The 13,954-nt window shown below is 46.4% G+C and overlaps 1 protein-coding gene across 2 annotated transcripts in view; it reads left to right on the top strand.

Annotated features, from left to right (window-relative positions):
• The window catches only part of glis3 (GLIS family zinc finger 3), a 39,914-nt gene that overhangs the window by 12,172 nt on the left and 13,788 nt on the right, over positions 1 to 13,954 (top strand). The window contains exons 3-4 of one of the 2 annotated variants that reach the window (XM_020458328.2): positions 3,511 to 3,700; positions 3,883 to 5,041. In XM_020458328.2, the coding sequence (XP_020313917.1) occupies positions 3,511 to 3,700; positions 3,883 to 5,041 (1,349 nt within the window). Of the gene's footprint in view, positions 1 to 3,510; positions 3,701 to 3,869; positions 5,042 to 13,954 lie in introns of those variants that run through there. The other variant, XM_020458329.2, reaches the window with a different exon arrangement.

Genomic DNA, 13,954 nt, shown 5'->3' with positions numbered 1-13,954 from the left:
GGCATACTGCTCGTTCTGTGCATGATTTCCTGCAATCACGCACAGAACGAGCAGTATGCCTCATCCCATTGAGCTGGGACCTGTTGGATCGGAGGTTGAGGGCTAGGGCCATTCCCCCCATCCCCCCAGGACAGGTGGAATTTATTTAACTAATTATTGGAGACTAAATATAGTTTACTTTGTTCAGGGACACATTATTCCATTTCTGTTAGTCAAATGGAACTGTGGAACGTGTCTGTGGAACTTGTTCAGTTGTTGAATCTTGTTATGTTCATACAAATATTTACACATGTTAAGTTTGCTGCAAATAAACGCAGTTGACAGTGAGAGGACGTTTCTTTTTTTGCCGAGTTTACATCAAAACACAATCATGTTGAAGACCTCTGCCAACTAATATCAACATTTAGTTATGGGGAAAAAAATTCTGCCTTCTGTAAGTTTCCGTTGCCAAAATCTTCATGATATTTTCACATTTCTCTCCCTCATTAGGGGGGAGGATAAAGACAGTTCACAGAGGTGACAAGTAAAGGTAGACCTGCCAGTTAGTTCTAGTGTTTTTACTGATATTAATCTAGTTCATTTTGTAGACTAAGTGATTAAAACAAATTGGTTACAGAATTTCTGCAAATGAATTAGCTACAATGGGAACTCCAAGCAGTCACAAACCACAGTTGGGTCACCTGCTACTGTCCTCCCATCCACTGGCATTCTGTTAAGTTCAGCTGACAACTGACAACTGTTTTCTTTCTCTTTCTGTCATCTGGTGGTCAAAGCAAGTGTGTGAAAAGTCTAGACAACCCCTCCCTCTCTCACTCCCTCTCTCTTCAATGAATGTCCCCTCTCCCGGCTCTTACTGACACTCCCTTTCCATTTACTATAACCAGGATCCTCACCCACTGAACACTGACCGACACTGGACATCCATGGACATTGAAAAGTAGTTTGCATTTGGTCCTGGCCTTGATTTCAACATCCACAGACGTCTGTACTGACCTTCATTTGGCCCAAACATAGACGTCCATGATTCACAAGTTTGGACAGCACAGTACATTACAGTACAGTACAGTAGACTATAGTACACTACAGTAAAGAAATGTAGAGTATAGTACAGTACATTACAGTAGAGCCCAGTAGAGTATAGTACACTACAGCAAAGAAATGTATAGTACAGTACATTACAGTAGAGCCCAGTAGAGTATAGTACACTACAGCAAAGAAATGTATAGTACAGTACATTACAGTAGAGCCCAGTAGAGTATAGTACACTACAGCAAAGAAATGTATAGTACAGTACATTACAGTAGAGCCCAGTAGAGTATAGTACACTACAGTAAAGAAATGTATAGTACAGTACAGTACATTACAGTAGAGCCCAGTAGAGTATAGTACACTACAGTAAAGAAATGTATAGTACAGTACAGTACATTACAGTAGAGCCCAGTAGAGTATAGTACACTACAGCAAAGAAAAGTAGAGTATGGTTCAGTAGAGTTCAGTACAGTATACAGTAGAGCACACTAGAGTGGAGTACACTATAATGTACTGTACTTGTGAAACATAGACATCTGTGATTGGTTAATATTTGGTCCAGTCTGGACCAACCAAATGTGGTCTTATTTGGTGGCGGAGCTCATTAAAATAATAGCCAGTGTGTAGAATAATACCTAAATCGGAGGATATTACATATTTATACCTTTGTGTACCATTTTAGGATACAACACCATGAAGAGAATGAAATGCATATCCATAATTATTCATTTCTGTGTAGTACAGATCAGGGACCAATGATGAAATTCAGTTACTGGGTGTAAATCCACTTCACTTACTGTAGTTCAATAACCAAAAGAGATTTAAAGATAAAATAGAAATAAAAATAGAAATAGTGACATGGGAACTAAATACAGTGCATAAGGAATAACAATAATGAGTAAAAAATAACATGACTATTTACAGGAAGTAGCTATAAGCATCTGCACAGGTCTTCCAGGAAATTGTTAAAAGTAGTCCTTGTGCAGAGAGTTATACAGTTTGTTAAACTTTGAAATCAAATGGTTTTTGTTTGGCATACAATTTAAGAGAGAGAAAAATCGGAGTCTCAGCGCAGTTCCTTTAGTGTGGAATTGGCCATAACTGTGATTATTTTGATCAGTCTTTGTCCCCTCATTATGAAATATTGTGACCCTCGTGACCTTAGGTTAGTTATCCTCTCTAGGTGCACTTGTCCCTCCAAATATATTGAAAGCACCCTATTAAAGTAATCAGTTGTTTAATAGCTAGCTAAATGTTCCCTACCATAAACGACTGATTTAAAGCCTGATACCTATGCCCTCCAAAGAACCGGTATGGAGGACTTCTTCCTCCCTTTCAATTGAAAGATCACAGTGTGCACATGTCCCAGTGATATGTTGTAAACAGCATTTCAATCAGCCCCTCTCTTCTCGCCACTCTTCAAAGTAGCACTGATTTACATAGAAGTCGTCATACTTCACTTCAATGTCGTCCTCCCACCCTAACCTCCGTTCTTCCCCAGGACTCCTTTCTCCCTGGCTTGTTTATTGATAACTAACCAAGCAGAAAACATATCCCTAAATGAGCGATGGAGGAAAAAGGAAGAAAAAAACAATCTCATTCGTAATTAACAGAGCAGAAAGTGTCTCTGGGCAGTTCAGGTTTGTTAGGGTGAATTACAGGACTCATAAGCTTCTATTGAGCAAGACAAAAAACAAATGTAGGTTTGTGTTTGATTTCTGTTGATGATATCTGCCTCATGGGTCCCTGGTGTACAAACACAGTTTGGTGAAGTGAACTGTGGCGGAGATGAACAGACGCTGGACCATGGATTCATTGCGTCTCTATCAAAGTCAGATACTGCCAGTACAAACTAAGAAATGTGTGTCAAGCATGATTACAATGGTTGGATGCAAATGGCAATGCCACAACCACTGAAGTGTGACCATTGTAGAAGACGACACAGTAGTTGGAGCTCTCACGACAATTAATACACAGTGAGAGTTCTCCACAAGTGTCTCTCTATTATCTCGGTCTGTAATTTACTTTGAATGACTTGATTCCACAATTAATTCAAATTAGTATTCTTTTTCAGTGTTTTCTTTTTCAATCTTGTTTCAAGCTGTGTCGAACGATTTTGTTTGAATGTGGTCTTAGCGCAAAGCAACAGCACAGGAAGGCTGGATGCTCAGATGTAAAGACCTCTTCTTTATTATGATTTTTATAATATTCCCAGTTGAACATGAATTTGAAACCGTGTTGATTCATTTATGAGACCTAACAAATGTCACTCGACATTTTAGACCCTTAATCATTGATACAGTATGTGGTTCCTCACTATTTAGATATTATTATGCAAGAAGAAATGTCTGTATTTCTTATATTTGTAAAGTATATGGTCTAATTCAAGCAAACCATGTCAAGTGATTGTATTTCCTACTGTATGACCCTGACGTTGGTGGTGAACCCTCAAAACTCTAATGGTGAACTTGTCTCTACCAGGTTACTCTGTCTCAGGACCAAGTATGCAGGTGTTGGGCCAGCCAGCTGGTGCTAACCTCTGGGTCACCAGTAGTCCGATGGTGGTCCAGAGCCAGAGTGCCCAGGCCTACACCTCAGGTCCTCTGGTACCACATGCCCCCCAAGACTCCCAACCCCCACAAGGCCTGATGGTACCCTACACAGATGCCAGGTGAGTCAACCTCTGCACCACTCTAGGTGGGGGAGTATACCTTCAAACTCTTTTCATTGCACTGATTTCTGAGCTACTTTCAACAAAATCCATGTATGTTATTAAACAGCTGTGATACTCAACTCTACCAGACTTTCCTGGTATTGCTATCCTTACTCACATACTACAGTGTTGTGCCTCAGGTCCTTGCTCTCCAGAGAGTCCCTGGCCTCCACCACCCTGAGCCTAGCAGAGACCCAGTCAGTTCTGAGTGGCAGACAGGAGTGGCCCTATGGCTACCGGGTCATTCCTCCACTCTGCCCACAGCAGGGCTCAACCCTTGGCAGCGAGGGGGGTGAGCTGCTCAGCATGCCCCCTGGCACTGCCATGTCAGGGAGCACCAGCATCTCCAACTCTGCGTCCCTGCCTTCCTACCTGTTTGGCGGGGATGCCAACAGCCCCCGGCAGTACTCAGCCCGTTCCAAGAAGAGGGCCCTCTCCATGTCCCCTCTGTCAGATGGCTATGGCATCGACTTCAACTCCATCATCCGCACCTCACCCACCTCGCTGGTGGCTTACATCAATGGCTCCCGGAGCTCTCCGGCTTCCCACCACACCCTTTCACCCCTCCAGCCTGAGGTCTATGGCCACTTCCTAGGGGTGAGAGGGAGCTGTATCCCCTATCCTCAGTCTCCAGGCCTCTTCAGCCTCCCAGGCTCCACGCTGGCCCTGATCCCACTGAGTGACTCCCACCCTGGGACGGAGTGTGGCCGCATGCAGATGCTGGAGCAGGGAGGGGCGCTGGAGAGCCAAATGGCTAACATGGTGGTGGAGCAGCAGTGTCTCCCAGAGGAGGGAGGGACACTACAGGAGGCAGCCAGGAGTGCTAATGACCTGGTGCCATCTCTACACTTTCAGCTAGAGTTGGCCACCATCATCAGATCAGCTAGTCCACCACAGGGCCCTCCGCCTCCCTACCACTCTCACCAGCACCTCCACCTCCACAGACCTCCCAGCCACATCCAGGGCCCTGTCCCACAGGCTCCGCCAGCTCCCCCTGTGCATGGGGCCAGCCTCCAGCCCCATCCCCTGTCCCTGTTCCCCATGCTGGAGGAAGAGGAGGGGGAGACAGAGGAATACAGTGGGGGCCACTGCTGCCGCTGGGTTGACTGCAGTGCTGTGTATGACCAAAAGGAGGAGCTGGTAAGGCACATAGAGAAGCTCCATGTGGACCAGCGGAAAGGCGAGGACTTCACCTGCTTCTGGGCAGGGTGTCCACGCAGGTTCAAGCCCTTCAACGCCCGGTACAAACTCCTCATCCACATGAGAGTCCACTCAGGAGAGAAGCCCAACAAGTGCACGGTACATAGCAAATCAATCTCTGGTGAATGCCTCAAAACTGTCTATAAAATGCAAGTGTGAATCTGTTTAGTCACCCACTTTAGTCACCCGCTTTACCTGAACAAAATGTTACCTCAGGTATTCCACCCCCCTTATGCACAATGGTTAACATCTTTTTCCCATAAGTATGCTAAAGGTGGAAGTGAGTGCACCAGTTCCCTTCCAGACTGTCTCCCCTGTCTACTGTGAGTCAACCAGCCAATCCTCTAGACCGGAGCTGTAGAGGGCCTTTCAGCCTCTTAATAGCCTTGCTGAGACGGTTTAGAGGGAAATCGACATCTTGAAGTACGCACGTTGTACCTCTTTAAGGTCTTTGTGTACTCTGATGTACGTCCGAAGGCTGAAGGTTTGGGTCAGAAATATGGTCTCTCTCTCCTCTTAACTGTGGCCATGGGCTAATTAGTCCAGCTCTGTGATAGTTGACATGGCAGTTAACTTAATTATGTAGTTATTAAATCAGCACAAAGGCAGCACAGCGCTTAAGTTCTGGCAGGGCACCAGTCAGCCAGCCTCCTGATCCCTGCTCTGCCACAGTCCCCTCTCTCTCTCTCTCTCTCTGAGCTACTCTACCAGGCAGTCACAGGGCCTGTCAGCAGCCAAGAGCCTGCCAGGCAGGGACAGACTTGGCTGGGGTTCTGGGAAGGTGATGTTCCCTGGCCCGGTTCTGATTGGGTCTGGTTCTGTGGCCAAGGAGAGAGAGACTTGAATGGAGCTCATCTGAAGGCCATGTATCCTTGGACCTGGTACTGATGAGGAGGATTGGCTGGATTCCCCTGAGACAGGTGCTCCCAGTCCTAGTGCTACTGGTGGTTCTCTCAGATGTGCTGTTAGAGAAGGCTATGTTTGGTTCTTTTGATTTCACGGCATGACAACATACCATGTTCAAAGCCAAAGTGTAGTTGACAGATGAGTTGTTCTGCTCTGGATTTTTTTATTACATTTTTTTATTTCACCTTTATTTAACCAGGTAGGCTAGTTGAGAACAAGTTCTCATTTGCAACTGCGACCTGGCCAAGATAAAGCATAGCAGTGTGAACAGACAACACAGAGTTACACATGGAGTAAACAATTAACAAGTCAATAACACAGTAGAAAAAAAAGGGGAGTCTATATACATTGTGTGTAAAAGGCATGAGGAGGTAGGCGAATAATTACAATTTTGCAGATTAACACTGGAGTGATAAATGATCAGATGGTCATGTACAGGTAGAGATATTGGTGTGCAAAAGAGCAGAAAAGTAAATAAATTAAAACAGTATGGGGACGAGGTAGGTAAAAATGGGTGGGCTATTTACCGATAGACTATGTACAGCTGCAACGATCGGTTAGCTGCTCAGATAGCAGATGTTTGAAGTTGGTGAGGGAGAAAAAAGTCTCCAACTTCAGCGATTTTTGCAATTCGTTCCAGTCACAGGCAGCAGAGAACTGGAACGAAAGGCGGCCAAATTAGGTGTTGGCTTTAGGGATGATCAGTGAGATACACCTGCTGGAGCGCGTGCTACGGATGGGTGTTGCCATCGTGACCAGTGAACTGAGATAAGGCGGAGCTTTACCTAGCATGGACTTGTAGATGACCTGGAGCCAGTGGGTCTGGCGACGAATATGTAGCGAGGGCCAGCCGACTAGAGCATACAAGTCGCAGTGGTGGGTGGTATAAGGTGCTTTAGTGACAAAACGGATGGCACTGTGATAAACTGCATCCAGTTTGCTGAGTAGAGTGTTGGAAGCAATTTTGTAGATGACATCGCCGAAGTCGAGGATCGGTAGGATAGTCAGTTTTACTAGGGTAAGTTTGGCGGCGTGAGTGAAGGAGGCTTTGTTGCGGAATAGAAAGCCGACTCTTGATTTGATTTTCCATTGGAGATGTTTGATATGAGTCTGGAAGGAGAGTTTACAGTCTAGCCAGACACCTAGGTACTTATAGATGTCCACATATTGAAGGTCGGAACCATCCAGGATGGTGATGCTGGTCAGGCGTGCGGGTGCAGGCAGCGAACGGTTGAAAAGCATGCATTTGGTTTTACTAGCGTTTAAGAGTAGTTGGAGGCCACGGAAGGAGTGTTGTATGGCATTGAAGCTCGTTTGGAGGTTAGATAGCACAGTGTCCAAGGACGGGCCGGAAGTATATAGAATGGTGTCGTCTGCGTAGAGGTGGATCAGGGAATCGCCCGCAGCAAGAGCAACATCATTGATATATACAGAGAAAAGAGTCGGCCCGAGGATTGAACCCTGTGGCACCCCCATAGAGACTGCCAGAGGACCGGACAGCATGCCCTCCAATTTGACACACTGAACTCTGTCTGCAAAGTAATTGGTGAACCAGGCAAGGCAGTCATTCGAAAAACAGAGGCTACTGAGTCTGCCGATAAGAATATGGTGATTGACAGAGTCGAAAGCCTTGGCAAGGTCGATGAAGACGGCTGCACAGTACTGTCTTTTATCGATGGCGGTTATGACATCGTTTAGTACCTTGAGCGTGGCTGAGGTGCACCCGTGACCGGCTCGGAAACCAGATTGCACAGCGGAGATTCGAGATGGTCAGTGACCTGTTTGTTGACTTGGCTTTCGAAGACCTTAGATAGGCAGGGCAGGATGGATATAGGTCTGTAACAGTTTGGGTCCAGGGTGTCTCCCCCTTTGAAGAGGGGGATGACTGCGGCAGCTTTCCAATCCTTGGGGATCTCAGACGATATGAAAGAGAGGTTGAACAGGCTGGTAATAGGGGTTGCGACAATGGCGGCGGATAGTTTCAGAAATAGAGGGTCCAGATTGTCAAGCCCAGCTGATTTGTACGGGTCCAGGTTTTGCAGCTCTTTCAGAACATCTGCTATCTGGATTTGGGTAAAGGAGAACCTGGAGAGGCTTGGGCGAGTAGCTGCGGGGGGGCGGAGCTGTTGGCCGAGGTTGGAGTAGCCAGGCGGAAGGCATGGCCAGCCGTTGAGAAATGCTTGTTGAAGTTTTCGATAATCATGGATTTATCGGTGGTGACCGTGTTACCTAGCCTCAGTGCAGTGGGCAGCTGGGAGGAGGTGCTCTTGTTCTCCATGGACTTCACAGTGTCCCAGAACTTTTTGGAGTTGGAGCTACAGGATGCAAACTTCTGCCTGAAGAAGCTGGCCTTAGCTTTCCTGACTGACTGCGTGTATTGGTTCCTGACATCCCTGAACAGTTGCATATCGCGGGGACTATTCGATGCTATTGCAGTCCGCCACAGGATGTTTTTGTGCTGGTCGTGGGCAGTCAGGTCTGGAGTGAACCAAGGGCTATATCTGTTCTTAGTTCTGCATTTTTTGAACGGAGCATGCTTATCTAAAATGGTGAGGAAGTTACTTTTAAAGAATGACCAGGCATCCTCAACTGACGGGATGAGGTCAATGTCCTTCCAGGATACCCGGGCCAGGTCGATTAGAAAGGCCTGCTCACAGAAGTGTTTTAGGGAGCATTTGACAGTGATGAAGGGTGGTCCTTTGACTGCGGCTCCGTAGCGGATACAGGCAATGAGGCAGTGATCACTGAGATCCTGGTTGAAGACAGCGGAGGTGTATTTGGAGGGCCAGTTGGTCAGGATGACGTCTATGAGGGTGCCCTTGTTTACAGATTTAGGGTTGTACCTGGTGGGTTCCTTGATGATTTGTGTGAGATTGAGGGCATCTAGCTTAGATTGTAGGACTGCCGGGGTGTTAAGCATATCCCAGTTTAGGTCACCTAACAGAACAAACTCTGAAGCTAGATGGGGGGCGATCAATTCACAAATGGTGTCCAGGGCACAGCTGGGAGCTGAGGGGGGTCGGTAGCAGGCGGCAACAGTGAGAGACTTATTTCTGGAGAGAGTAATTTTCAAAATTAGTAGTTCGAACTGTTTGGGTATGGACCTGGAAAGTATGACATTACTTTGCAGGCTATCTCTGCAGTAAACTGCAACTCCTCCCCCTTTGGCAGTTCTATCTTGACGGAAAATGTTATAGTTGGGTATGGAAATCTCAGAATTTTTGGTGGCTTTCCTGAGCCAGGATTCAGACACGGCAAGGACATCAGGGTTAGCAGAGTGTGCTAAAGCAGTGAGTAAAACAAACTTAGGGAGGAGGCTTCTGATGTTGACATGCATGAAACCAAGGCTTTTTCGATCACAGAAGTCAACAAATGAGGGTGCCTGGGGACATGCAGGGCCTGGGTTTACCTCCACATCACCCACGGAACAGAGGAGGAGTAGAAGGAGGGTGCGGCTAAAGGCTATCAAAACTGGTCGCCTAGAGCGTTGGGGACAGAGAATAAAAGGAGCAGATTTCTGGGCATGGTAGAATATATTCAGGGCATAATGCGCAGACAGGGGTATGGTGGGGTGCGGGTACAGCGGAGGTAAGCCCAGGCACTGGGTGATGATGAGAGAGGTTGTAGCACTGGACATGCTGGTTGTAATGGGTGAGGTCACCGCATGTGTGGGAGGTGGGACAAAGGAGGTATCAGGGGTATGAAGAGTGGAACCTGGGGCTCCATTGTAAACTAAAACAATGATAACTAACCTGAACAACAGTATACAAGGCATATTGACATTTGAGAGAGACATACAGTGAGGCATACAGTAATCACAGGTGTTGAATTGGGAGAGCTAGCTAAAACAGTAGCTAAAACAGTAGGTGAGACAACAACAGCTAATCAGCTAGCACAACAACAGCAGATAAAATGGCGTTGACTGGGCAGGGAGGGTCGGATTAACTACACACAGAGCCTGAGTGCGGCTGGGGCCGACAGATAAAACATAAACAAGCAGAATGGAGTACCGTGATTAATGGACAGTCCAGCATGCATCAGCTATGTAGCCAAGTGATCAGTGTCCAGGGGGCAGCGGTGGATGGGGCAGGGAAGCTGGACTGGCGAGTATTATCCAGGTTTAAAAACTGGCTGGCTGTGCAGAAGGTAAAAGGTAAAAGCCGCTAGCAGTGGCTAACAATGACTAAATAGCTTGTAGCTAGTTAGCTGGTTAGCTTCTGGAGGTTCTTGAGTGTGTTCTAAAAATAAAAAATGATAACGATTCCGTATCACATTGGGTGAGGCAGGTTACCGGAAGGTATAAACAAATTAAAAATCGAAAAGAGATTGAAAGTAAATATGGGTCCAGTGAGTGTTTGGGACGCGGCGATTCAGACGGTTAGCAGGCCTGTGCTAACAAGCTAACAGTTAGTAGGCCGGGGCTAAACAAGGTAGCAGTTAGCGGACCGGGGCTAAACAAGGTAGCAGTTAGCGGACCGGGGCTAAACAAGCTAGCAGTTAGCAGGCCGAATTAGCAAGCAAGGAGCTAGCAAGGGCTAGAAAGTTAGCCTTTGGAGGGCGTCGCGATGGGGTGAGTCTGTTTATGCCTCTTCATGCGGTGACATTGATAGACCGGTCGTGGGATAGCCTTCCTGTGCTGTAATTGCAGTTATAGGAGTACTTCAGGAGCCATAGCAGCACATAACCTATGCACATTAGTTGCAGTAGTGAGCTCGGGCTCTTTTCTAGGCTCATCAAGCTGGAAGTGTAGAGTTTTTTCTTTTAACCGATTACCAAAATGAAACTGTAGAAATTATATTGGACCTACATTGAAACAGTCTCTTTACTCTTTCCAGGTTGCTATGAGTCACCGAAAAGAAAGCTGAATAGTTAGGAAGAATAAAACATTTTAGAACAATTTTGAAATCAAACACATTTTCTGGACTCCGAATGTGGCCCGCAGGCAAACTGACTTTGACATCCCTGGTCGAAACAATTGTAGAGATACCACCCGCCCTCAACCCCACTGGGAACATACTTGAGGTTCAGATGAGTAAGAGGCCAACAATTCTCATTCTTGACTCGTTTCGCTGCTTCTTGGTTAGACAATTATTAACTGGGTGCATACCTGTGGTCGACCTTTCGCTCCAAAACACTCACTTATTAGTACCAACCAGTCACGTTGCTATGGAGGCTGCAGCTGCAGTCAGAGGGTTCTGTGTACCATGTAATCATGTGTTACAGGGGAAAATATCCAGGGTCATGCCCAAAAACAGAACATTGGAAATGGCACCTTATTCCCTATTTAATAGAGTGCCTATTTGGACATACCCATTGTGTGACATCCCATCATCCCAGGCTTGATTTCAGTGTACGCTGAAAAAGTCAGACTGAAAAGAAATAGAACGAGGTCAGTCTAATTGACAGAAACTGTCAGAAAACCCATACTTACTGAACAAAACAGTCTGAGCAATCAAAGTCAGAGCCGAGGAGCTAGACAGACAGCAGAGACTCTCACAGAACGAGAGAACCAGTTCTACTTCACTAAAAACGTCTTAGATGCCATGCCAGTCAATTGTCCGAGAATTACACTCGGTCTTATTGTGAGGAATGATTGACAGGAAGGATGGGGCTGGTGAATGGCAAACAGAGGCGCGAGCCGCCCGCCCAGCCGGTAGCATTACAATGAAGTAGATCTGATTACGCAGCACACTGCCCCACATACACCAGGCAAGCCATGACTTGTACCTGTCAGCTCTCAGTGCGTGAAGGTGATTGAGCACTTTCTTAACACATAGTTGATTCATCTGTGTATTTAGTATATGCCTTATCACTGGGATTTCAACACTTTCAACAGTTTTCAAACGGGTTTGGAGCTTTGGAAAGCACCAAGAGCAACGCCTTTGTAAACACATTAGCTAATCATGTTTTTTGCTCTACATTCATTTGATGATTTACTGTTCGAAGGATGAACAATTACCGCCATAGTTAATAATGGTTACATTTTCCAGCTTATCAGAACAGCTTTAGATGTTGTGCAATAGATTCATACAGTTTCTTGGAAAGCTGAACCATATCTCCTTCTACAGTAACTATATTATTTTCTAATGGAAGCTCCCTGTGTTGTTGGATCTGGATCATGGTTAATTAAATAGAGAGACATATGGGGTACCCAAGCAACTGTGGAGGCCAGGGTTCCTCTAGCTTAGTCAGTTTAATAAAGCACTCCATGGGAATAGAGGCGTTCAAGTGTCATGGTAGCTGCATGGCTGTGCAATTAAGATGAACCAGTCAGCTCAGATAATTCCCGTTGGTTACTCAATCCACATTGCTGCAGTGTGATGTTCAGCTACGTGAATGATATAGACGATATCTTGACACATCCTGGAGTTATCGGTTTTGTTTGGGCCTCAAAGCATGTACATCTTCTGAATTATAAATGGTCTTGATGCTGGGTGTTCTATTCTGCGCTAGAGTACTTGAGTTGTAGGTTCACTTGAGGAATCACAGTGTGCATTTTAGCATATCTCTTATTGATGTTCGAAGACTGTAGCCGTTAAGGTGTAACACAACCCCAGTAGTTTGGTTTTAATCCACTTAGTTTCCCTTACAATGGACAGCTTGAAATTCTAGTCCTGCCCGCAACGGCACAGAATGCAGGCCTGATGGGATTTATGGTTTGCCAAGATTTTTAGCGCCATCTCTACAACCGTAAGGAGGGAAATAACTTGATTTTGCCGCCAGAAACCGGTTCAGACTTCAAAGTATTTTAACGCAGCAGCTTATTCTCCAGCTTCTGTAACCGTTTTCAGCTCTTGTTTTAAAGACCTCAAAATCTCATGAACTAACTTTTTGCACTTAAAGAAGATGACGATAGATGAGAAGATAAGAGGGAGAGGAGACGTTGACTGGGCATGAGGAGAGGATATGTGAGAGGGGGTGAGATTTGAGCGTTTGAAGAAGATAAGAAAGGGAGTTGAGCTGTAGATAAGAGTAAGGAAAGCGTTCTGTAAAGATGTGAGAAAGAACAGGGGGCACACGGAAGGGATGGAGAAGAGAGTAGAAGAGAGAGAGGCGATGTGAGAGAGCGGAGATGTGAGAGAGCGGAGATGTGAGAAAGAGGAGATGTGAGAGAGTGGATATGTGAGAGGAGATGTGAGAAAGTGGAGATGTGAGATGTGAGAGAGAGGAGATGTGAGAGAGAGGAGATGTGAGAGAGTGGAGATGTGAGAGAGTGGAGATGTGAGAGAGAGAGAGGAGACATGAGAGAGAGAGTGGAGACGTGAGAGAGTGGAGACGTGAGAGGGAGGAGATGTGAGAGAGGAGATGTGAGAGAGAGGAGATGTGAGAGAGAGAGAGGAGACGTGTGTGAGAGAGAGAGAGGAGTCGTGAGAGAGAGAGAGGAGACGTGTGAGAGAGAGAGGAGTCGTGAGAGAGAGAGGAGACGTGAGAGGGGGAGATGTGAGAGAGAGAGAGGAGACGTGAGAGAGAGAGGAGACGTGAGAGAGAGGAGATGTGAGAGAGAGGAAAGAGGCTGAGGCACTATAGAGGGCACTAGACTGACTCTGCTGGCACGCTGTGGGCGGGTCATTGTTCCCCAGGGCATGCCCGACTGCCAGGACCTGTCAGGAGGCTGGCTGTGGCATTCAGCTCCACTGAGGAGCCATGTTGCTGTCTATTCAGACCCTCTGTCCCTCACAGCAGCTAAAAGGGGACTCTAAGCTTTATTAGCAAGAGAGTGTGTGTGTGCGTGTGTGAGTGTGTGAGTGTGCATGACAGGCCACTCCTGGGCACCGCTGGGCTCCTGGCAGTATATTTGTGTGTGATGCTGGTTCTCAGTTCTCTTCCCATCCCCAGGCTGAATGGCTATTTATCCTGCTCATTCTCCCTGGCCTGTATTTTTCTTATGCTAGCCCGTCTGAATGGTCCGATGCTGATCCTTTTCTCTTCACTGTGGTTTGGAGTGTCCGGTCGTGGTGTACTTCCCTGGTATGCCACCGTTTTAGAGAGCATTTGGACAGAATATCCTGCTGTGTGTGAAGAAGACTTGTGAAAGACTAGAAAGACTATGGAATGGTGGTGGCTTTCTCCACTTTCAGGGATACTTCTGTTAGGTCATTACTCGTG

The sequence above is a fragment of the Oncorhynchus kisutch genome, linkage group LG23 (genome assembly GCF_002021735.2).
Source record: "Oncorhynchus kisutch isolate 150728-3 linkage group LG23, Okis_V2, whole genome shotgun sequence".
NCBI lineage: Eukaryota > Metazoa > Chordata > Actinopteri > Salmoniformes > Salmonidae > Oncorhynchus > Oncorhynchus kisutch.
This window is presented reverse-complemented; position numbering and strand designations above follow the sequence as displayed.